At 44.1% G+C, this 26,217-nt stretch overlaps 1 protein-coding gene and 1 pseudogene across 2 annotated transcripts in view; one reads left to right on the top strand and one right to left on the bottom strand.

Moving 5' to 3' along the window:
* The window catches only part of ST6GALNAC3 (ST6 N-acetylgalactosaminide alpha-2,6-sialyltransferase 3), a 460,411-nt gene that overhangs the window by 142,771 nt on the left and 291,423 nt on the right, over nucleotides 1-26,217 (bottom strand). The window contains exon 3 of one of the 2 annotated variants that reach the window (XM_074265592.1): nucleotides 15,453-15,596. The exons of the other annotated variant lie outside the window; for it this stretch is intronic. Within the exon in view, the coding sequence (XP_074121693.1) occupies nucleotides 15,485-15,596 (112 nt within the window). The 3' untranslated portion in view covers nucleotides 15,453-15,484. Of the gene's footprint in view, nucleotides 1-15,452; nucleotides 15,597-26,217 lie in introns of those variants that run through there. 2 annotated transcript variants of the gene reach the window in all.
* LOC141541291 (kinesin-like protein KIFC1) lies at nucleotides 18,747-19,756 on the top strand (annotated as a pseudogene).

The following is a 26,217-nucleotide window of genomic DNA, read 5'->3' as shown; positions in this document are numbered from 1 at the left end:
AGGAATGCTATGAAACAGAATGTAAATCTCTTGGGTCATTTCATTGCAAAGTTAGAGAAGAACAAACAATTCCATAAAAACAGGAGCATATGGGTATACAGTATACAGACATCTGGCAGGCAAGGGGCAGTAACCCAAAGGCAGCCTCCCTGGAAGCACGGAGGGAGAAGAGCTCCATTATCTCATTTATCACCAACAGACTCCTCGGCCAAACGACGTTTTCCATGAGCACGCAAGTAGGACCTCGCCCAAGAAAAGTCAAACTATCACTGCAAGGGAAGAATGCCCAACATGGTCGTTCTCCCGAGTTCCCAGGAACATTTTAGAAGTGTGCACTATTATCCAAGTGATTTTGGAACATGTGTGTGCACGGGCATGCTGCCATTAGTTTACCCTGGGAGACATCATATCTTCCAAGGGGGTTCATACGCTGATACACATGCAAAAAAATCACAGTGGTGAATAATGTAGATGGAGACAGTCCAAAAAGGCAGTGTTTTAAGTGTTTGGAGTACTGGAACTTAATTCAGAAAGGCCTGGATTCAAATTCCAACCCTCTCACCTATTAGCTGTGAGACCCTGGACAATTTACCCCTCTAAGACTCAGGCAACTCTCTGACATCTATACTAAGCTGTAGATTAGGGGTGTTGAGGCAGTCCCCACACTTGGCTTATCATTGGTCCTTGGCGGACTTTTTGTACTAATGATTCACTGCAAATTCATGCATTCATTAATGGAGGACAGGGTGAGTTTTATTGTTCTGTACCACAGTCAAGGAAGCAGCTATGCAGCTCAGTGCATGGAGTGCTGTGTCTGGAATCAGGAGCACCTGGGCTCAAATCTGGCCTCTGATGCTTAGTAGCTGAATGGCCTTGAGGAAGTGATTTAATCTGTCTTAATCCATTGGTATAACAAACCACTCCAGTATCTTTGCCAAATCCATGTACAGCTTTGATGTGCTTCATGATCCAAGATCATGAAGAGCAGGTACAACTGAATGAAAATAACAACAATCCAAGTCATATGGATTTAACTCTGTAAAATGTGCTCAATCTAATATAAATAGGAAAAGGTGGACAATATAAATGGCCCCTAAATCTACTATAATAAGTTTTTGGAGATAAATTCCTGACAGAGTTTTTAAACCCTTCGTCATTAATAACAAAGAGCAAAATCCTCTTCTCGTCCATTGTTAAACAAATGAAATATTTTATTTTGAAAAGACTTGTATATAGACCTTGAAAATATTCCATATTAACCATTTCTTGTTCTGATTTTTTTATGCTTAAACCAATCTGTTAATGAGAAAGTGAACAAAATGTACTTGCCAAAATACAATCTTTCCAAAAACAGAATTGCATCTCCTGTGGTATGAAAAAAGAGGAAAATGAATTTTGACTCATAAAAAAGGGGACTTGGAAAATGTTTCAAGAAAAAAAAATACACCAAAGAAATAAGAGAATTTGAAATTTGGAAGATGAAAAAGATAAAAAAGAGGATAACAAAAAGTAAAAGGGGAAACAGTTAGGAAGTACAGTTGAATCCTAAAACAAATTGCAGAAAATAGAGAAAGGAAAGGACTCCTGCCATTTGGAAACACAGTTTCATCAACAATCATTTTCAATTAAGTTTTTGGAAGGAATAAAATCAATGAAGATTAAAAATAAGCAGGGAGCAGGATACAAAATAAATCCACATAAATCCTCAGCATTTTTATACATTACCAACACAATCCAAGAGCAAGAGATGTAAAGAGAAATTCCATTCAAAATAACTGTCGATAGTATAAAATATTTGGGAATATATCTACCAAAGGAAAGTCAGGAACTATATGAGCAAAATTACAAAACACTTGCCACAAAAATAAAATCAGATTTAAATAATTGGAAAGACATTCAGTGCTCTTGGATAGGCCGAGCGAATATAATTAAGATGACAATACTCCCTAAACTAATCTATTTATTCAGTGTTATACCAATCAGACTCCCAAGAAACTATTTTAATGACCTAGAAAAAATAACAACAGAATTCATATGGAACAACAAAAGGTCTAGAATTTCAAGGGAAGTAATGAAAAAAAAATTAAATGAAGGTGGTCTAGCTGTACCTGATCTAGAACTGTATTATAAAGCAACAGTCACCAAAACCATTTGGTATTGGCTAAGAAATAGACTAGTTGATCAGTGGCATAGGTTAGGTTCACAGGGCAAGATAGTGAATAAAAATAGCAATCTAGTGTTTGACAAACCCAAAGAATCTAACTTCTGGGATAAGAATTATTTGACAAAAACTGCTGGGAAAATGGGAAATTAGTATGGCAGAAACTAGGCATGGACCCACATTTAACACCACATACTAAGATAAGATCAAAATGGGTTCAAGATTTAGGCATAAAGAATGAGATCATAAATAAATTAGAGGAACATAGGATAGTTAACCTCTCAGACTTGTGGAGGAGGAAGGAATTTGTGTCCAAAGGAGAACTAGAGATCATTATTGCTCACAAAATAGAAAATTTTGATTACATCAAATTAAAAAGTTTTTGCACAAACAAAACTAATGCAAACAAGATTAGGAGGGAAGTAACAAATTGGGAAAACATTTTTACAGTTCTGATAAAGGCCTCACCTCCAAAATATATAGAGAATTGACTTTAATTTATAAGAAATCAAGCCATTCTCCAATTGATAAATGGTCAAAGGATATGAACAGACAATTTTCAGAGGATGAAATTGAAACTATTTCCACTCATATGAAAGAGTGTTCCAAATCACTACCGATCAGAGAAATGCAAATTAAGACAACTCTGAGATACCACTACACACCTGTCAGATTGGCTAAGATGACAGAATAAAAAATGATGAATGTTGGAGGGGCTGTGGGAAAACTGGGACACTGATGCATTGTTGGTGGAGTTGTGAAAGAATCCAGCCATTCTGGAGAGCAATTTGGAATCATGCTCAAAAAGTTATCAAAATGTGTATCCCCTTTGATCCAGCAGTGCTACTACTGGGCTTATACCCCAAGGAACTACTAGAGAAGGGAAAGAGACCTATATGTGCCAAAATGTTTGTGGCAGCTCTTTTTGTTGTAGCTAGAAACTGGAAGATGAATGGATGTCCATCCATTGGAGAATGGTTGGGTAAATTATGGTATATGACGGTTATGGTATATGAATGTTCTGTAAGAAATGACCAGCAGGAGGAATACAGAGAGGCTTGGAGAGACTTACATCAACTGATGCTGAATGAAATGAGCAGAACTAGGAGATCATTATATACTTCAACAATGATACTGTATGAGGATGTATTCTGATGGAAGTGGATATCTTCAACATAGAGAAGAGCTAATCCAATTCCAATTGATCAGTGATGGACAGAGTCAACTACGCCCAGAAAAGGAACACTGGGAAATGAGTGTAAACTTAGCATATTTTTTGTTTTTCTTCCCAGGTTATTTTTACCTTCTGAATCCAATTCTTCCTTTGCAACAACAACAACAACAACAAAATTCAGTTCTGCACATAGATATTGTGCAGGATATCCTATAATAGATTGGATATGTATGGGAATGGCTGCCATCTAGGGGAGGGGGTGGAGGGAAGGAGGGGAAAAATTCGGAACAGAAGGGAGTACAAGGGATAATGTTGTAAAAAAAATTACCTATGAATATGTACTGTCAAAAAAATGTTACAATTATAAAATTAATAAAAAAAAGCAGGGAAACTGTTAAGTGGAGATCACTTTGCATCAAATGTGAATGATATTCAAGTTATGTAGAAGACTGACACAAAGCTATAATAATAAGACCAATTCCCCAACATATACGCTCTATACATGTTTGTATACATAGATATCCCAGTTATGCATATGTAAAGAAGAATCACCAATTTTCAGAGACCCTGTGAAAACTTGCTCCATATCATTAGTAAAAAGAGATATTCACATTTCACACCCAGCAAATTGGCATGTAGTGGTAAATGGTAGCTTGGCTTTGGGCTTCTGGAAAATGGTAGTGATAACGGGGGAGGATTAAGTATTCAGTAATGTAATGGCCTTTTGGGGAGTCAAGGGGTCAAGATGAATTCCAGCAGAGAAGAGATTACAGACTAGAATAAGTTGTCTGCCTGACTACAAAAAGGACGGTTCTCTAGGTACGAATTAGAGAAGGGACTATTTTATGCCTTGGTCTTATTGGCCAATGACCCTTAGCTTTGTTTTGTAGTACAAAGGGAAATGAGGACCTTGATCTCATTGGCCTGCATCCTGTGAAAGTCCTGCTCCTAGAGCCTAGTGTAGCATGGAACTCTGGGCTCTTGAAGTCAAGCCAGGGATGAACATACCAATCAAATAATGGGTTCGATAAAAATGGGGCAGGGGAGAGGGCGTGAACCATAGAATCCGAGAAGCAGAAGGTCCTGGCAAGTTGAGAAAGCTTCCAGTATGGGCCTGTCCTTGATTGATCAGGCAAGCTCAGGGTGGAGAGGCTGCTGGCCAGCTTGGCCGAGGATTCGGATTTATTCTAACATTCTAAGTCACATGTTAAGCTATGAAGGCTGTGATCTCCAAAAGTGGAAGGAACTCCGTCGGGCAAAAGGAGCAGCCTCTAATTTCCTGGAACTACCGCTAAAATGTAGGAGCATGGAAACCGCCTTTTCTTGACCTCAGTTGTTCCATTTGTGAACACAAACAGAGGTTTGGGCTAGAAGGTTTCTGAGGCAGAGCCAGAAAGAGGCAATTGTCATTCTGAGGCGGGATTTGAATGTCATGTCCCCCGTGTTTGAATCGCCAGGAGACTTTGGCAGTTCCCTGCAACACATGATTTGATTTTTCCCAAATTAACTGGCATGTCATGAAGAGTGATTTAAATAGTTAAATGATATATACATGCATAGATATTATACATATACATACATATGTATATACATACATATGTATATATACATATATATATGTGTGTATATATATATATCTGCAAGTATCATGTCTATTTAGGAAGTAGAAGCAGCGTGACATAGTGAATGTATTTTAGTGAGTGATTAAAAGTCTTTCTCCCGGTAGCCGACCCATTCTAGCCTAGCCTGCGCGTCTGTGCATCTTAGTCGCAGGTCTCTTCCAGTGCCTACAAGCCTCAATCTAACTTCATGAAAATAAATGTCAAGATTAGCTTCTGCCAGAGCTTCTCAATGACTCCGGACAGCTCATGTTTGCCCAGACAGAGCCCGTGAACGGCGCTGAACACAGAGAACAGCGACAGCACTTTCCTCATTATCAGATAGCAAATAGAGACGGAGCAAATTCTAACCCTCCCTCCAAAAACCCCATATTTTCTGCTATTTCATGTGAAAAGCATCTAAATCCAAAGCTTATTTTGTAGCTCAGGCAGTCATTTTTTAAAAACGTTATTGGAAATTATTTTGTGCTGAGTGACCACGAGCTCTCTCCTAAATGGCGACAGTGGGCTGCTGCTTTTGCTCATTCTGCAAAGCAAACCATGAGGAAGCTTTGCTGAGGTGGGGGCGACTGCCTGCTTTGGGAGCCCCCGTCTCCCAGCAGCAGCCACATGGTCAGTTGCAGTGAGAGCTGGGGGGCTCTTGGGGACCCTTCTGTCTCTAGGTTTCTATGATTTACTCCACCTTCCCCACGGTTTTGGTAAGAGGAGGCCTGTGACTTCAGGGAATTCCCCATTCAGGGCCACCTGGGCCAATGAAATCACAGTTGACACTTGTGTCCTGAGCTGGTCACTTAACTTACGGTTGTACCACGTGAGCCCTAGGACCTCTGAGGAGCCCTCTGGCTTTAATCTATGACCTCATGAAACAGCCTCCACAGATCGGCGCGCCTCGGAAATGGGAGGTTTTGAGACCTGGCAGGGTCCCACTCGCCCAGGACCGAGCATCCGATCTGCATCGGGAGCTACAATTCCTCCAAGGTCTTCCTGAGTCCGACGAGGTCAGCCTTCTATCCACCATTCCTCATTTTCTTATGTCACCATCTGCTCTGCTGCAAAGGTCAAGTAAATCGATCGCCGCCGGCGGCCTTTCAGCGGGAGGTACGTGAGTGTGGGGATGATCTCTGAGCAGTTCCTGTGGGTCAGGCAGAAGTGGCAAGGAGAAGCACCTGGGCCTTTATCTCCAGACTCTTCCAGAGATGGGCCTGCCCACCGGCTGAGTGGGAATGAGAAGCTTCACCCAAAGTCTGGGCGCTCTTAGAATGAGTCTTACCCCAGAAGCCCTTTTTCTAAAACCAGAAATGGGTATTTCCTCTGTTGCATTTATAGAAATCTATACTTTTCAGGATAGGAAAAAGGAGTTACTGGGGAAGGGCCTGCTTTTTCCACTTGGAGTTTTAACTTTTGGGGAGCTGTGGGCAATGCAGACACATAGATTAATTTGGCACTTGGCTATTTATTCATCAAGGGGGTTTTCACCTTCATAAATTCAAGACTGTTTTCTGAAATTTCCAAAGCGTGAACAACAACAACAACAAAAAAGATGTATTGGAGGGGAATGAGTTACTTTCTCCTCTAAAGACAAATCAGCTAGCCTGAAAGGGGGAAGAAGGAGAAGGCAGCTTCAAGGACAGGATGTGGGTTCCTTGCATTGTCTCAAGGCCACCTTCAACTCGTGTGCTCTGGTGCTTTCTCCAAGGTTTTGTAAAACAAGCAGAAGAACATTTTGAATGCATCATGGGAGACTTCTCAGCCCCAGAAGACAGCTGTGTGGGTCCTCATGGGGATGGAGGGGAGGACAGATTTGGGATCAGAGAATGTAGGCTTGAATCCTCACTCTGATGTTCATGATTTGTCTTGTCTGATGTCAGAGAAGTCACTTAATTTCTCAGTGTCTCAGTTTCCTCCTCTGTTGAATGAGAAGGCTGGACTAGAGGTCATCTTCTCTCTAGGCCCTAAATCAAGTCCCTGTAAATCCACTAGTGAATTCTGGGATTTCACACACTACCCCGTATTTGGGTCACACCTGGAGGACTGAAATCAGTGCTGTGGCTGAGTTCAGTGCAATTCCAAAAAATACCTTTCATGTTCCTTCCAAGACATCCCTTTTATGTCTGTAGCACTTTGCAAGGCTGAGGAGCTACAACTTCTCATAAGGGGATTAAATTCTACCAGGTTATGCGTAAAATCAAGTCCGTCCAGGAAAGAGCCCCCAGACCTTTGGCTAAAAGCATCAGTTGAAGGAATCCAGGATGTGCAAGTTAGAGCAGAGAAGATGTCTAGGGGCAAGGGAGCCGCCGTCCATCGGCATCCTAACGGGCTTCCTAGGTGAAGCCTGTGATTGGGGAAGGTGGAGCAAACCTGCTCTTTTCCCCTCAGAGGAAGGAAGAGGAGCAGAGCGGGGAAGGTAGAGAAGCACAGGTAGGCTCAGGGTCAGGAAAAGTTTCCTAACGCGGACAGATGTTCCCCAAAAGCTTCCTCAAGAGACTGCAGGCTCCACCAGTATAAGCAAGGCCTGAGGTGGAATACAGGAACTTAGAGCCAGAAACGTGTTCGAAACTCCGCTCTGTGTGAGCTTGGGCAGGCCACTTAGCCAGCTGGACTCCCCCTCTGAAAAGCAGGGGGTTCGGACTCCATCACCCAAGGAAATTGTGAGCTTCCTGGCTTTAGATCTGTGCTGCCACATGGCCACAAAACAACGTGGGTCTGGGGCTCCAACCTAGCTCTAGACTTAGATCCTGCCTGTTCTGTAAGATCTTGGCCAAGTCATTTAAACTTTCATTTTTCATCTATCTGTAAAGGACATAGAGTGAACTAGGTGAGTCCTCTGGCCTTCTGGCGCTTCTTCTAAGATCCTAGATGGTTCTACGATCCATCATCAGGTGGCAGAGGTGGAAGTCAGCAAGCTCTGAATTCAAATCTAGCCTCGGACATGTTGCTAGCTAGGTGATTTTGAGTGACTTATTTCACCTCTATTTCCCTCTGTTTTTTCATCTGTAAAATGGGGATAATAACAGCCAATAAGATGTTTGTGAAGGGAATCATATATTGCTTATTTCTTCCTTCACCTTCTCAATATACAGATAAGATGATAAATATCTCCAAAGATAACATCAGAGCTCTGCACTAAACAGACATTTCTATGCCATCCAGCTCAGCATTTCATTGGCCCTCACAATCAAGAGAGCCACAGGCCTGTTGCTTGGCAGGTTCATCGGATGGTCCCCCAATAACTTCCAGTATCTGGGCAATGTGGGGGGCTGTCTTTTGAAAGACTGAACAATAAGGCAGTGGAGGGCCTATTTCCTCCCCCCCCCCCTTCAGAAAAGAACCAGATCTGCCCAGGAAGAGACCATGGCAGCCAGCCATGACGAGAACTGGAGGGAGCTTGCAGGCTTTTTGCATGTTCTTCCTCTGTCCAGGGAGAGCAGAAGATTGGGCACAATCGACCAGAGAGATCCTCCCAAACCTGTGCAGATCTCCCCTGCCCGGCAAACACCGCGCCAAGCAGCCTGATGCACTCCCTCACCTGGCTGAATCCCTCCTTATAGGTCCACATTGTGAGGCCCCAGGTTCTGTCTGGATCTTCAATTCTTCACAAAGTCTGGAGGGATTTCTCCACTGAAACAATTTTCAAGAGACACGGACTCAAGAATGCTCTGTGGTTCTTTCCCCTTTTCCTTTAAGATTCCATTCCCTTATTAGAACTCCTGGTGTAAAACAGCCCATTTCCTCCTGGTCCTGCAATTCTAAGTGATCCACTCTGCTCCGTCATCTAAACAAGTCGGCTCTGGAGAATCTGATCTGTGCTCGCATTTGGCATGCCACATTAAGTGTTAAATGGACACGATGTCAGGGAAAAACCGTCTGACTGCATTTGAGCGGCTTTTCAAAATTAAGCCGAACTCATAATTAACATCCAATTAACAGCACCAGGGAAGGGCTTTGAGTGCCTTTGTCTCAAGGAAGTGAAGAGTCAGTCTCCTCTGGATGTATTTACCCTATCCAAAGAGTGATTTCAGAGACCACTTGTTATTTCCTTAATCCTTTCCCTCTACAATCACTAATTCACAAGAAATTTGGGGGTCAACCCGTTTCCGAATAGGGTATCTTTCCCACACTGGCCCCTATTCTTTTCTTGTAAAATCACAGTAACTAAAACAACTGCAGCAACATGGCCGATCTGTGCTTCCCCTCGACTTAAGACAAGCTAATTTAAATGATGGAACTCCTGTTCATTCCTTTACTCCGGTGTGAATGAGATGAGGCCGTGCTTTCCAATGCCACTTCAGCCAAGGAGCAAGCCATGGAGCATCTGCCAAGCAGATTGCGTCCTGGGAGGCTGACGTGTGGGAACCGGCCCTTGGAGAGCATCCTCCCTTCTTCACTTTTGTTCTTCTGGCTGCCTCTCACCGCCGCAGACTCTTCCCCAAAGCTGTGTCTCAGGGAGCTAGTTAAACACTACGTTGTGATTTGCTTCATTCTGGCATCAAGATTTTAGAATGAAACTCAATGAATCTCAGGCAATCTGTGATCGATTTTCCTGTGATTCATACGTTCCACGAGGAAAGATAGAGGTGGAGATGATAAACAGGAATATATCACAGTACAGACCTGTGGATCCCTGGTACCGTGTGGGAACACGCACCCGTGCATTGTGCATGTATGAATGCACTCTCCACAAACATGCTCTCTGTGTTCACTTTTATGGTCTGAAAAGAAATGCTGCTGGAGAAATGTTAGGTTTGATCCCAGGAAAGAAACGCATACGTTAAAAGCTAATCTTATCCCCCCACCTCGAACTTTTTTTTTTTTTTTTTAACACACATGGAGCGCATCGCTACTTATTACCAAGCTCACATAACATATGACCAGCTTTAGAGAGGGATGTCTCTAGTTTTTAATTCCCTGCTTTTCCTTCAGACTACCGTAGGAATTAGAAAATATAGACTGTTTACCCTGTGGAAGCAAACAGTTCCAGAGGGACAGGGCCATGCTGATTTCAGCAAGTCTCCATCTCCGTGGATGGCATATTTGCCTACAGATTTGAAGGATGTTGAAGTGTTGTCCTTGCTCCTTGGCCAGCGCCTGGATCTGCGTAGCCGCCTCCACGTGTGGGAGGCATGAACTTCACAAATTTGTAGGAATAGCTCTGGTTTGGATCCATTCCCTCCGTGCTTCTATGCTGAACCAGATCTCGTTCACTTGAAGGAGATGGGGCTTCTTCACGCCGTAAAGGCTAAAACACTTGCATGAAAATGGAATTTTCTCTCTAAATGTCACCATCTTGACTTCCAACATAGGAATAGAATAAGAAAAAACCTGGGCCAGAAGGGGACAGGAAGCGCAGTGGGTCGAGGAGGAACGGGAAGTACCGATACATAAATGAGGGACTCTAATGAAAAAGATTAGAGCCAAAGCTGAACAAAAATCCTCATTTAAACCAGATGGGTTCTTTTGAGTGGCTGTTTCAGGGAAAAGAGGCGAGCTGTAGCAATAACCAAGCACATTTAGGGACTCAGCACAAACAAGAAGAGACCCTAGAAGACTTCCTCAAGATTCGGGTGGGTAGAGCACACACCAAACCCAATCTCTTTTGCCTCTTAAATCTCAGTCCCGAATGGGAGAATAGATACCAGAATGAGATCCTTGGGCCTTGACATCTCTCCAAGAACCAAAGAAGAGTTCTTTTGTATCCACGGTCCTCAGCAAAGACTGAAAGTCAACCTCATTGAACCAGAATATTGCCCTCACTGACAATATGTCAAGCACAATGGAATGCACGGATCCCAAATAGAAAATTTTCTTCCTTTCAAGACTTTGGAATAATCGCTCTGCAAGCACTCCCCGAGAGAGTATACAGAAGTGATGGGTGTCATGAAATCTGGGTTCAAATCCTGCCTCAGATACTTGTAGCTGGGTGACTGCACAAGTTCCTTAACTTTTGTTGGTTTCAGTTTCCTCATTTATAAAATAAGGGGGAATGGTTTAGTCCTTTCCAGCTCTAAGTATATAATTCTATCCGGATCCCACTTGGTCAAAGTTCCCTACATTGGGAAAGTAGATCTTTCTCAACACAATAGATCATTTCAGGCCAGCGATCACTGGCATGGGGCTGCCTGAATTTGCACATCAGTAGAATACAGTGCTGCTGCACTTGGTTGTGTTTGCTCCAAAGCCAATGTCCTTTCATAGTAATAATGAAAATCACTCAAAAATAAACCAAGAACTGCCAGTTCACCCCCAGTGAAAGCTCAGATTTAGGGTGATCAAAGCATCAGCTTAGTGATTCAGAGCTGTGCAAATGACGCTAGCTTAAGGATAGATAAAAAGGAGAAACAAGTATTTGCCCAAGATTGGAGATCTTAACAATAAAACTTGGGTAGAGTTGGCAAATGTTCCCAAGGTGAAAAAGAACAATCAGTTTCTATTTGAATAAATGGTCTGCTGACAACAACATCAAGATCAACAGGTGATTAACTCTTCCTATGTGAATTCTGTTATTCCTCCTCCTGAGATGAGGGTCCTGATTTCAGACATGGAAAGTGAGTCAAGAAGAGGGGGGCTGGCAGTTATAGAAAGTCATAAAATAGACTTGGCAAGACCAAGCTTCATGCTCAAGGCTGTCTATGTGAAGCCACTGATGTAGAAAATATCTCTGTGGTACATGCATATTTATTTCAGATGGCAGCTAATCTCCCCATTAACTTATCTCAAGGAATATGTGATTAGAACCAGAGGGGTAGTAGATACGGGGCAGAGTGCCTACGAGCAGAGGTGCCCATGAATGTGGCCAGAACTGGATTAAGATGTAGCAGGGAAGTTTTTAACAAAATCGGTAAAAACACAATACAGCAGAGCTAACGTTATCTGTGGTTTTTTAAGTTAAGCCCCCAGGACTCATTTTACTATAAATTTGACATTGCTGGGTTAGAGGAGAGAGGGCAGGGCTTGAAATGAGAAAAACTAGGGTCCAGTCAATATGCAGCTTCCAGTTAGGACCTGCCTGTCTTGGCAACCCCTTAATCCTTAATTTTATCATCTTCAAAACAGGGGCATTGGACTAAGCAACAATTCTAATTTTCTACAGCTCTCAATGAAGAACCCTCCCTTGCCAATGACTTTGAGCAAGACAAGTGGCTGCGAACTGGCTGCTTACTGAATGGGTTTTGTTTAATCTTTGGAGTAAAGCGCTCCCATGGTGGGAATACCATATGAGTATGGAATCCCATATATTTCCGATATTTCCGTGGGGACAAGAGCCGGGTCCTCCTAAACATGCCACGGAATCACACACTTCACAGCCCTTATTCCGTCTTCTCTTCCTTTCGGTCACTCTTGTCAGGCACCCCAGAAATAAGAAGCCTGCTACAGAGAGAATACACTTAGCATAGTTCCATCTCTGCGATAATATACGATCAGGAGAGTGTTAAATTTGCAGTAAGAAAAACCGGGTTCAAATCCTGGCTTGTTATTCACTATTTGGATGACCCTGCATGGGCCCCTTGGCGTCTTCTCTGGGTCTCGACTTCCTTACACATAAAGTGAGGGGACTGGACTGGAGCATGTCTGGAGGCCCATCCAGGTTTAGATTCTGGTGAAAGTACCCTGCACAGCAGTGAAATTCATCAATTTCTGTTCCAACAAAGAAAATAAGCCGAAATGTGTTACAAAAATACTGAGCAAGAAGAGCTGCCATCTGGGCATGAGATTCCTTCATAATAGAACTACGCGCAGAGTCCTTATGGGGTGAGGGAGCTGAGAGGGCTGCGCCAGCCCTGAGAGAGCAAAAGCCAGGGGATGGGGAAGGGGATATTTGGTCCAAGGAAATGATGGTGGTGCTTGCCCCTAAAGATGCTCACACATACATGCACACGTGTGTGTGTGTGTGAGTGTGAGTGTGAGTGTGTGTGTGTGTGTGTGTGTGTGTGTGTGGCAACCAAAACACAGAGAGGGGGTGAAGAGTCAGGAAGCGGAGGGGGACGGGAGGGAGAGGAGGGAGAAAAAAATCTTGGATATATCTAATATAAATTGGAATATACAAATATACATTATGAAGTATGACAGCCTACAAATCTATGTAAAAATATGTTTTGCTTTCTTTGTTCCATGAGTTTAAAAAGCATAGAAAATTGAGTTTTTCTCATTGCATGTTTAAGCAGGGTTAGTCAACCACTTGGGTGATGTTAAAGCACGTCTCGCAAGTTTTCACAGTATTTGTTACTACAGTGTTGCAGTTAACGTTCCTGGTGTTAAAACATCCTCTCTAGATGTTGCTCCTCAATGAAACAGGACTGAAGGATTCATTTAGATCATTCTAAGCAAGTGTGTTGAGTTCTGTGGTTTGGCTAGCAAGAATGGAGCAGCTGCAGTTCAAGATGAATGGGATTTTGGACTCAGCAATTTTTTTGTGGGATGTCTTCGAGGTGGACTAGCATTTCTGGCTTCCCGGGCTTTCTCGTGGCTCCTTTTTCTTCCCTGCAGTTTTGGTCTGTCTGTGGAGAGGGGAGGTGACGTACAGATTTCACTCTGGAAAAGCATCGTGTCTGAGAAGGGCCCTGTTGCCCCTCGTGCGCTTCTATCAGGTTATCAGTTAGCATGCTTAGGCTCTTGGGGCTGGGCACCTTGCCTTGCCCCAGTCTCTTATGGATAACTCACCCTCAAGATGGGAGGAACAGCCGGCTGCGAAGAGCATCAAGAGCCTTGACTTTCTGGTGAGCTTCTCTCGGAGGGACTGCTACCTCAGAAGTTACCTCTAGAGTTTGGATACCCTTCCCATCCCTTAGGTCACTGCTGAGTTCCACCAACTTTGGATTCAATTCCAGTTAAATTGTAAAAGTGCAACATGGAGTGTGGAGCCCTAAGACAAGAAACAAAACACCGCCCCCATTCCCGTGGTCAACCCCAAATGGATTCTCAAATTCGTCAGTCACGGAGAAGGGTCCATTTAAGTACAGGAACTGTTCAACTATGCCATCATCATCATCATCATCATCATCATCATCATCATCATCAGACTCAGGCATTGTCATCCCAAAATGGGGGATCGTCCTGGTGAGGTGAGGCAAGCCAGCATCAAGACACTGTCCAATTTGGGTGTGTAAATATGATCTTGTGTTTCTTGGCCCACTTGGCAAACACTTTCTTCTCCGTCATAAACCTATGACCTCCAAACATTTTCTTTCTCTCTCTCTCTGTGTTTCTTGGCACCCACTATGAAGCAAACACTTTCTTCTCCGTCATAAACCTATGACCTCCAGGGACATTTGCTGGGTCTCTTTGCTTGTTTACCTCTGACAGCCTGATTAAAATCCATTTCATTTAGACTATACCGCTTATCAATATCTAACAACTTTACATACACATGTGTACGTGTCGACATTCTGCCTCTTACATACACAGATGTGCATGTGTTCCATTTCCCTGAGAAAGTGGGAAGGATTTGTTTTATTATCTAATTAAATAGGCCCCCACAAGTGAGGATATACAGTGGCTAAGCTCGCTCATTTTAAATAAAGAGCTGACAGGTTGCTTACTTATTCGTGAAATATAATTTCCAGGAACTGTGGTTAAGCTGTCAGCTTTATCAGAAGCTCGAGGACATTCTGTCCTTTGTGATCGAATACAACCACAGAGGAGATAGCCATCTACAGAGCCCTCAGAGCCCAGAGAAATGATGAAACTTGAACTTGCTTTGCAAATTAAATAGTCCCTGAATTTCCTAAGCCCAAGTTCCTGAGCAGATCTTGATTAAAAAGAGTTCTGATTCTTCTGACACCCCAGTGTGGCTGACTTCCCTTCCTTGCTTTTTTCTCTCTAGCCCGGTTCTGTGACTGAGGAGAGGTAGTGTGAGCAGGAGGCAGACCGCTGGCTTCAGGTCTCATGAATTGGGAGACCCAGGGTCAAGTTCTATGACCTGTGTGACCTTGAGCAAATCCGCACTCAGATAAGGGGCAGTCTCCTCATCTGCAGGAGGGAGCTGAAGGATCGAACCTCCCAGTGTCATCGTCCCTTAGGCCCTGAGGACCTCCAAACAACGTCACTGATTTTACTTCTCTTCATCAGTAGAGAAGGGTTTCCTGCCATCACAAGTCCAGACCAACAAGGCCCCAGAAAAAAGGAGGATTCCAGATTTAGGAGCAGAAGAGACCATTTCAGCTCTTCCTTTCACTTGGGAAGGATATAGGAAGTCAGTGACAGAGGGTTAAAGATCCTGGATTTGTAGTGGCAGGGGTCTCAGAGACCATTTACCGAAAAGGACTAGAGGGGCTGGGATGGCAAATGTGTGCCCAAGGTCCCACAGGCCATTAGCATTCGAGGCAGGGTTTGAGCCAGGACCTCAGAATCAGCATCCTCCCTCTTGTGCCCCCCACCCTGCTCCTCTTACACCCACTTTGCAGGGTCCCATCGCCACAGCCCAGGGTGGTCCTGGATCACTCCCTTCTCCATTCAGGGATTTCTGACAAGAAAATGAATTAGAAAACTTTGACAAGGGATCGGAAGGGGAGGCACACGAAAATGATTTCCGGGATCTTACTTGCAGTAGGTGTCATTAATCATGCCGTAGACATGGATGCCATAACAGGCATCCATTGCCAGGATTAAGGTAAACCAACCAGTGCTGAGATAAGTCCCTGACTGGACTCTGGAAAAAGAAAAGAAACACACACATACACGGAACGAAACAGACACACAACGCACACACGTACGAGAGACAACACATACACAGAACACATTTTGGTGAGAAATCATTGACACTTGATCAAAATGACAACATTTGCTTTGCGGACGTCTGACAATCTATCCGCGACAGACAGCCCATCTTCACAATCCTGGGATCATTCAGAAGCATGCTTGCTGTTGCCATGGTGAGCCCTGAAGCTGGGATGGATAGAAGAGAGACCATATGGCAAAGTATTTGAAGTTGAATAATCCCAGTCCTTCAGGTGAGGGATCATGTGTTCCTGCGATGTCTGAAAGACACAGGGCAGGGCCAGCTACATGAAGCTGGCCAAATCCCCCCAGGCCTAGGTCAAGGTTAATGGTCAAACCATCAGCTTGCTCTGCCTTGGACGGAGGTTCTCAGGGAGCCTTCCTCAGACCATCTAGGAACAGCATTGTCTCAGGCTCCCTTCACTCATGTTCTATTTTGAATCTATGTCTCTGTCCCGGGGTGTGATGTGGCAGGTCTGGAGGTGGTCCTGGAGTCGGGAAAGTCTGGGTTAAAGTCTCCTCTTATATTTATTCGAATTGTGACCCTGAGGAAGTCACTGAGCACCAGAGAATGTTCTGGAGCTTATAAATCATGGAGGGGCTGCTGTTTATCATGCTGGAGGGGTCTGGGTTCATCCAGTCCCTCCTTCCCTTCACTCAGAAGATTGAAACTCCTCAAGGGAAGGGAATCGGGAGATCAACCCATCACTGAGTGTTTAGTAACCACCTGCTGGGTGACAGGAGCTAGTGCCTTCCCACTGAGAGGAGTTTCAAGTTATCCTGAACACGTCTTACACATAGGCGCACCTAGAATACATATACACATATGTGGAACACACGTACATACATGTGATAAATGTGCAGACATGCTGCACTTTATTTTATTTGCATTTATTTGCATGTCTCCCAATGGGAAGGCAGCAACATCTCCAAGAACAGCACTTGTCTTTTTCCTTTCTCTGTGACTGAAATATGGTAGGGACTTAGTAACTGTTGCTTCATTCTTTGCTCTCAGGGAGTTTACATTCTCTCAAGAGAGAGACAAAGGAAGACATCAGGTACGTGGAGAGGCGTCTGTATGGATTCGTTCATGTATATATGTTTGTTTGTGTATTTACGCCTACCAACCTATTGAAATGTCCTGCGGGAATGGGGAGGATGGCTGCCCTCCCAACTTGGGAGGACCAAGAATGGCCTCCTGGACAAAGAAGTTCTTCTTCAACTGAGTCTGGAAGAAAACCTGGCATTCCAAGAACGCATCTTATTTATTGGTTCATTTCCCTTAGAATCAAGTAAATTAATAACGAACGTCCCCCTAGTGCAAGAAGGTTTGCAACGTGCTTCACATCACCAAGAACAGCCCTGGGGAGTAAATGCTATTCTTGCCACAAAGCTAGTGCCTGAGGAAAGATTTTAACATGTCTTTCTATCTCAAGATCCAGTTCTGCCCACACTGGGCCACCTGCATGCGCTACCTGTGATTTCATCATTGGTGGGAACTTCCCAGTACAGACCAGGAAATCCTCTGTAACTCAAGGCTTTTGGACGTTGTCGGAGGGCACTGAAAAGTCACGCCCATGACAACACACCTATGATCTGTCAGAAACGAGACTCGGATCACCAGCCTCCTGATTCCAACTGCATCCCTCTGTCTCTCTGGCCACATTAATACGCCATGCTTAACCGATACTGGCACATGCAGAAGTCTAGGATCAGTTGGGGTTTTTAAAACCATGCCAGACTGGGGATAAGTGAAGGAAGACATCTCGCTTGTGTTTATACTTCTAAATTTAGAAATGTTTAACCTTCGGAAAGTAAGATTCTTCTTTTTCATAACCAGAAAAAGGGCCAAAAAGGAAAGAGCAAGAATCCCTTCAGAAATGTTCTCAGAAATCCAAGGATACTCTGAGCACTCCAGAGGAGGTTTCAGTAAATCACCTCTCCAACCCCTGGCTCTTGGCAGAATGATCAGGAACGGGCATTAGAATCCTTTTCACAGCCTTTACTTAGAGGGATAAATGGTACTGCAGAAATAAAATGTCATCCTGCTTTTCCCTCAGTTTCCATCCAGATCTTTCAGAATAGTTCCATTGGTTCTGTTAAGTATCCATGACCTTGGGAAAGATCACAGAACTTCCCTGAGTCCCACTTTCCTCAACAGTGCAAGGAGATGGTTGTATTCCGCATTCTCCGAGGTCCCTTTCAGTTTTAGGTCTAAGATCTCATGAGAAGCATCATTCAGGGAATAATAAGCTAGTGACCATGACTTAAAGGGGCAGTTCAACAAATAGTTATTTCTTTGCCTACTCTGTATGAAGGGCACAACGCACAAAAGCTGGTTCTGGAGTTGGGGAAGATCTGAGTTCTAGCCCCACCTCAGATGGTATTCGCCATGTGACCAAGGAGAAATTACATGTCTTGCCCCTGTCTGCAGATGAGCCCCTTGAAAGCACAGATGGTCTCACTTTGCCATTTATATTCCCATTAGTTAGTACAGACTGTAATAAATATTCTCTATTCAACAAATTTGTCTCTTGATGGCAGCTGCCATCTCATAGGACCATAAGTTTAGAGCTGAAAGGATCCTCTGAGGCCAGTTAGTCCATCTCCCTCATTTAACCTCTAGGAAACTGAGGAGCCGGAAGCCGTTGGCTGGAGACTCTCAGATTTGAATTTTAAAATGTCAGATGGCACTGGCAGCTGCTTACTGTACAGGAAACTGGGACATTGAGGTGCATGCTTGGGGTCCCTGTACTGTTGGGTGGTAGGAGAGGGAATCCTCTCCACCCCCCCTGTGCTGCCCCTGCCTCGCTGCCCTATCTCCCCCCTGGTGCCTTCCCTTCTCCCAAGCTAGGATCTGCCGGAACTGGAGTCTGGGGAGCTGAAGTTATCACTGATGGAAAAGGGAAGCATGGAATTGAAGATGCCCCCAGACAAGACCTCATCTCCTCAATTGCCTGTTCTAGGCCTTGATAGAAAGAGCAGGCTAGAGAAAGAGAATGCCCCTGAGCCTGAGAAGACACGGATTTGAGGTTTTAGAACAACAGGAACCATACCCATCTCTCATCCCATTGTTGGCACTATGCCCAGGGTAAAAAAACATGAAGAAACCCAGAAGGCTCCCTCCTGGCAAACTACAGCTGCCACACAGATGTGAAGAGCAGGAAGCAATATCTGCCATATCTGCAGCCAAACTTGTGTCAGCAGTATCCCCTACAACAGCAAGGAAGGGAGCTAGCAAGCATCCAGCCTGGGATGTGAAGGGACAGCTGTGGGACTTCCATAAGCCATTTGGCCAGAGGTATAGGAGACACAGCTCCGAGAATCAGTGGCAGCCCTGGCCAAGAGTCAGGCAGAGACCACAGCCCAGGCAGCCTACTGGCTGAGAGCACGGAGCATCTGCATTGTCTTGAGATGGGGGAGCGGCTTCTGCACAGCCGGCTCCAAGGGCTTACGGGTAACATCTGGGAATGTTGCTGAGTCTGTCCTGCCCTACCAGGAGAGCTCACATCACCCTCTGAGCCTTCCACTCCACTCAGCCTGACTTGGCCATCTGACGACAAAGTCCTCCTGTCTGCCGTGACTTCTCCTTTGACTGAGTGTTCCTTGCAGGCAGCAGACAGAATGACAACTTTGAAGAAGTCTTCTTGTTTGTGCAATCAGATCTGGATGGTTACGTCCTTGCCCAAGGCCAGACAGGCTGTGGCAAGACATTTACAATGGAAGGAGGGCCTGGGGAGACCTCAGGCTGATCCCTCAAGCTGTAAGGCATCCTTTTTCAGGAGCCAGGAAGCAGGAGGTCCAAACTAGCTATGTGGAGATTTACAACAAAACCCTCGGGGACCTGTTGGCAGAATCGGGTAGTGGCTCGAACGACAAAAGCTGAACAGTCATCCCGAAGCTGCCGTGTGTCCCAGCTGCAGATTTCAGGGAAGCACATGGGGCAGAACTCACACTGTGCAGCCCCTCTCAATCTAGCGGACCTGGCTGGGAGTGGGAGACAACCCTGATTTGTCCACTGACCTTGCAGATCGAGAACTGAAGGAGACCCAGACCATCAACAGCAGCCTCTCCTTGTCATCATGGCCCTGAGCAATAAGAAGTCACATGTTCCCTACTGGAATAGCAAGCTCAGGGACCTGCTGCAGAATTCTCTGAGAGGCAATGTCACAATGCTGGTGTTTGGGAAGAAAACTTCTCAGAGTCCTTCAACTCTCTGCGATTAAACCAGTATGTTATGGGCCCTGCCCGAGCCAACAAGAAATAGGAGGGCCAGTCTTTGCGTCTTGTGTCTCTGGTTTTTATGGCTGGGTAAAAGGTGGTATTTTAATGTATAACCATAAATCACAAAATAAATTTATCTTCTCACAAAAAAAGGAAAGAAACTGAGCCGCTTTGTTCAAGGTTACCTGCGTAGTGAGAGGCAAGGCTAGAATATGAACTTGCATCTCTTGCTTTCAAATCCATCCATCATCCTAGTTCTAGTGGAAGAGCTGGGCCCAAGGAAGGGGTATTCTCCAAGGTGCTGACGAGGGAACACAGGGCTAAGTACCAGGTCAATAAGCCTTCTATCCCGGCTCAGTCACTAACTAAGCTTCTATTAACCCCATAGGTACAGCAGAGTGTTGAACTAAGTCACTTCTAGCCCTTCCTCTCGTGTCTTTATCTGAGATCCTCCAATCATAAATAGGTTTTAATTTTAGGATTTCTACTAATTACCCATTATCAACAAGCATTTACTATGAGCCAGAGCACTGGCTCATAGTGCTAAACACTTAGGACATAAAGAAAAGCAGATGGAAAGACTTACATGAACTGATGCTCAGTGAAGTGAGCAGAACCAGGAGACCCTTGTACACAGCAACAACAAGATTGTGTGATGACCAGCTGGGATGGGCCTGGCTCTTCTCAAAACTGCAGCAAATCCAGGCAATTCCAATAAACTCGGATGGAAATGCCAGTCACATTCAGGGAGAAGACTATGGAGACTGAATGTGCATCAAAGCATAGTGTTTTCATCTTTTTGTTTGTTTTTCTTTCTTGTATTTTTTCCCTTTTGGTGTGATTTTTTTCTTGTACAACATGATAAATATGGAAATATGTTTTGTACATATTTAACCTGTCAGATTCCTTGCTATCTTGGGGAGGAGGAGAAAAGGGAACAAAAGAGAAAAATTTAGAACACAAAGGTTTACCAAAAAAAAATGGATGTTGAAAAATACATTTGCATACATTTGGAAAAATAAAATGCTATTAAAAAAGAAAGAAAGGCAGAAACATGGAACCTGACCTCATGGAACTCAGATTCTGCAAATGAATATGTGCATATGTGGCAAATCGAATTTAAATGGAAGGCAATAGCTATGGGAGAGGGGAGGAAAGAGAAGACACCCAAGGCCTCCTGTATTTTTCCCATGCGAAAAAATCTTTGTGTCTAAGAGTATGAACTCTCTATGAATCGCATAGTAGAAGGAGCAATAGATAGATGAAGGAGCTGGGTTCAAATTCTTATCTTGCCAGTTACTCCAAGGTGATTGTAAGCAAATCATTGACTTCCTTGGACCCGTCTTCTTCAGAGAAAAAAAGAAGTTGGACCTCCTGACTTCTGAGGTCCTTCCTGTGGGATAGCAAGGAATTAACGCACAGCTATTGTCAAGTGTCCAGACTCCCTACCCCGCCTACAAGGCTGTAGCCAGAGCCTTCGGAAAGCCCGAGGCCCCCCATCAGGATGCCAGGTCAGAATAAAGCCTTCTTTATTAGCTGTTGAAGCATCTACTGAATAACCAAAGTACCCAGGAAACGTGCCAGTAGAGTGTTTAAAAGCAATTAGGGGTGGGCTGTTGGTAGAGGAGGAAAATGGAATCATTGGGCCAGAGGAAATTAAGGGGGACACCCTGAAAGAGAAGAACCCATTGAAAAGTTGGGGTCTTTGTATGAAGGGAGAACTTGGCTGGTAGAAAAAACCTTCAGCAAAATTAACTCTTGTTGCCTCCAAGCTGGGCTATTCACTCTGCTTGTCCAAAATCTGCCCTTCCATAGCTCCACCCTGGGATGTTTTCCTCCCTTCCCCCCTCTATCCCAGCTTAAGATCCCACCTCCTTGTAAGACCCACTTCAAGACTCAGTGGATTCTTCATTAGTGTGTGTTGACTTATTTTGACTAAGACACCTCTAATGTCTTATGTTAATCATTTTGTGTTGCTCTTATGTTTGATGTCATTTTGATGTGTTTTTCCACAAGACTAAGTGAGGAGGGGGACTGTCCACTGCTCTAGACCCCTACGTTGCCACTCACACCTAGTGCTGCCCTTCCTCTGCCTGCTTTCAGGCTGCCAGCCAGTTCAGTATGCCTTCTGCAATTGGGGATCAATGAAACCAATTATAGCCATCTGCAAATAAACAATTGAAAACCCTCGAGGGCCACTGAGAGATGGGAACCCCCTAGGTCATGGACAGAAATGCTTAAGTTAATGCTGCAGAGTAATGAATGCGTAGGCATAAAAGGCTGAAGTGTTCAGGGAACGCTATCAATCACGTTTTCATTGGGCAGGTTTGCATATTGCTGTACCTTGCTAATCAAGGTACTTACCACTTGGAAACTACTTAAATTTCCTAGCTCCTCTCTTGGAAAAATGATGCTGTCAACACCGTGATGTAGAGCACGCTTGGAGGCATATCATTTAAAATATGATCTTTCATCCAGTTTATTACTGATAAAATATAAACTACCTGGCTCTCTTAGCTGCTCTCTGCTGGCTGAGTCTTCCAGCCCCCTTCCGGGAAGTCTGGAGGCCCCTGGGCAACCTTAGGCTTCCGTCGTCTGCCAAGCACTGCTTTGTCCCCTGGCCTGGGTTCCTGTGCTGCCAGCAGCTTTTCCTTGCCTCCGCCTGGCTCCAACCCTGCTCCCCCACCGGGGAGCTTTGAAAACTCTTCACGGCCTCTAGCCTTCATCTTTCCAGGCTTCTTACACTGTTCTCAATGTCCTGAGGTCAGAGCTCTCTCCCTTCTCCATACCTTTGACTTGCCTGTCCCCCATGCGGCCATTCTCTCCCTTTCCACCTACTCCTTCCGGCTTCCTTGTTCTCTTCTAGTCTCAGATCAAAGCCAGCCATCCCCACGAAGCCTTTCTCAGGTAACTCCACTCCCTCCAGCACCCCACCTTCTCACCGGGATACCTGCCCTCTTCCACTCTCTGGTGTGGACATAGTTAGAACTGGAGCTCCCTGGGCACAAAGACCATGTGCGTACTTGCTTTTCTTTGTATCTGTGGTCCTTAGCACTGTGCCTAGGAGGCAATGAATTAATGTTTATTAATAAATGTTTGCTGATTCATGGACGCCCTCCTTCCCCAGATCTCCCCTCCCGTTTGGGTTCTCCCATTTCCTGAAGCTTCCAGTGAACTACAGCTTCTTGCTGAAACACATCAGCGAGTGCTAGGTGCACTCAGAAAGAAAACGAAGTGGTTTTCTAGAGAGCCAGCTATTTTAGTGACGTCTCTCCTGAGATCTCAGCTCTGAAGACAGAAGGACCAGCAGAGATCCTAGCCCAGTCTCCCTCTCCCTCAGTCACTGGGGGAGGGAAGATTACCCATATGGTAAGGTTCAAGACGTTGTTCTCTCACTTCAGAGACAGCAATCTTTGCACCGAACATTTTAACACAGGTGATTTCCCTGAGGTCCACCTTAACACTTTCTTTTATTAAAACATTTTTTTGTTTATTTTGTTAAATATTTCTCAAATGCATGTAAACACACTTAGTGATTATTATTTTTTTTAATTTGACATTGAAATTCACTTCCTTCAAGCTGAAAACTAGGGGAAAATTATTTAATGATTTGTTTTCAATAAATTTACATTTTATTTGAATAAACATTTTATTTATTTTAAATTTTTTTACATTCAAGATTTCTGATAAAGGTCTCATTTCTAAACTATATAGAGATTTGGCTCAAATTCATAAGAATATAAGCCATTGGCCCCTTGATAAATGGTCAAAAAATATGAACAATTTTCAGATGAAATAATAAAAGCTATTTTTAGCCATATGAAAATATGCTCTAAATCACTATTGATTAGTGATTACATTGATTATTAATCAATTCTATTGATTAGAAAAATCTAAATTAAGATGACTTTGAGGAACTACTTCACACCTCTCAGATTGACTAAAAGGATAGGAAAAAATAATAAATGTTGGAAAGGAAACTGAGACACAAATACATTGTTGGTGGAGTTGCGAACTGATCCAACCATTCTGGAGAGCAATTTGGAAGTAAACCCAAAGGACTATCAAACTGTGCATACCCTTTGATTCAGTACTGCCTCCACTGTGTCTGTATCCCAAAGAGATCGTGGGACCCACATGTGCAAAAAAATGTTTTTAGCAGTCCTTTTTGTAGGTAAGAAACTGGAAGTCGAGTGAATACTCATCAGTTGGGAAATGACTGGATAAGTTATGAAATATTTATATAATAAAATATTATTGTTTTATAAGGAATAATGAGCAGGCTAACTTTAGAAAAGCCTGGACAGACTTACATGGGGTGATGCTGAATGAAGTGAGCAGAACCAGGAGATCATCATACACAGTGACAACAAGATTATGAGATGATCCAGTCTGATGCGCTTGGCTCTCATCAACAATGACGCTATTCAAACCAATTCCAATAGTCTTGTGATGGAGAGAGCGCTTTGCAGCCACGGAGAGGACTATGGGGACTGAATGGGGATCACAACATGGTATTTTCACCTTTGTTGTTGTTTGCTTGCTTATTTGTTACTTTCTTGTGTTTTTTCCTCTTTTGATCTGATTTTTCTTGGGCAGCATGATAAGTGTTTGGAGGAATTGTTTAAATGGTATTGGATTGCTTGCTGTCTGGGGGAGGGAAGAGGGAGGAGAGACATTTGGAATGCAGGGTTTTGCAAGTGTGAATGCTGAAAATCATCTTTGCATATATTTTGAAAAATAGCAAGTTATTATTATTTAAAAAAAAAAGAAATTTTCTCCTTTCCTCCCACCCCTGCCCCCTCTTGGAAATGAGCAGTTTGGCATCTGATGCCTTTGGGAGGTGTAGAGTCACCCGACCACCTTGAAGGCGTTATCATCTTAGTTAGAATGAAGACAGGCCCCAGCACTCTGGACAGGATTCCGGGTAAGAGCCGAAGTTGGACTGGGTGCACCCATCATGAGCTAAGTGTGGAAGAGGATGTTCTGCCCTTTGGGTCACTGGCCCAATTTAGCATTGACAGAGCATTCCAAGGTTTGCAAAACATTTTACAAAGCATCACGTTTGATCCTTCCAATGACCCAGGAGGGTAAGCACTTTATTTGACAAATGAGAAAACTTTATCTGAGAGAGATTCGGTGACTTTGTGGGCTCACACAGCTCCGAAGGCTCTAAGGGAAGATTTGAACTCAGATCTTCCTGACTCTGAGTCTAGCATTCTGTACCTCATGTCATCATCTGGTCCTTAGCCTATTCTTGAAGATGGCTACCATGTACCTTCTAATACTTTCAATAGCACTTTTTGCACGTGAATTCTTATTAGGACAATTGTCATTACCAGGGAACTGGGGAGGATCTGAAAGGGAGAGACCCTTGAACAGGAAGCAATCATTCCCAGCTGAGGAGAAGGAGGATGCCAGCATTTACCTTGTGGGCCCGACAGCCCATTGCGTCCCAGCTCTGGGGTGGGAAGGGGCCTCAGAGGCCATCTAGCTGGCCTCCCTCATTTTACAGATTTTACCCACTTCTACAATCGTGTTCTCAGCATGAGTCCAGCCCCTGAGTCCCAGAGTGAAAACAGCAATCATCAAACCTTCAAAGGAAAAAGTCTCCCCGTGGCAAAAAGCCCTGAGCATTTGGGATTCCTCAATCGTCTTCCACGGAGGCCACCTGGAGGCAGCCAGATCCCACAGTGGAGAAAGTCAGAAAGATTCTGCTTCCAATCCTGCCTCTAACAATTAGCTAGGTGGCTCTGGGCATCTCCTCAATTTCCCAAATTGTAGAAATGGGGGATAATAAAAATACCTATTTTCAGGGTTGTTATTAGCTTCAAATGAGACAATCTATGCAAAGTGCTTAGCACAATGCCTAGCATTCAGTAGGTACTTAATAAATATCTCCTTCCCCTCTCCTTTCTTTCCTTCCTTCCTTTATTCTTTCCTTTTTTTACTTCCTTTCTTCCTTTTTCATTCCTTCCTTTCTTCTTCCTTCTTCCCTTCCTCCCTTCCTTCCTTCCTTCCTTCCCTCCTTCCTTCCCTCCTTCCTTCCCTCCTTCCTTCCTTTCTTCCTTCCTTCCTTCCTTCTTTCCTTCCTTCCTTCCTTCCTTCCTTCCTTCCTTCCTTCCTTCCTTCCTTCCTTCCTTCCTTCCTTCCTTCCTTCCTTCCTTCCTTCCTTCCTTCCTTCCTTCCTTCCCTCCTTCCTTCCTTCCTTCCTTCCTTCCTTCCTTCCCTCCTTCCACTCCAAAGACTGAGCTTGGCTGCTTTAACCAGCACCATGGCTGAGCCAAAACACAAGGACCTAGATTGTTTAGCGTTGCCCCTCGAAAGTA

This window comes from Sminthopsis crassicaudata, chromosome 4, assembly GCF_048593235.1.
Source record: "Sminthopsis crassicaudata isolate SCR6 chromosome 4, ASM4859323v1, whole genome shotgun sequence".
Lineage (NCBI taxonomy): Eukaryota > Metazoa > Chordata > Mammalia > Dasyuromorphia > Dasyuridae > Sminthopsis > Sminthopsis crassicaudata.
This window is presented reverse-complemented; position numbering and strand designations above follow the sequence as displayed.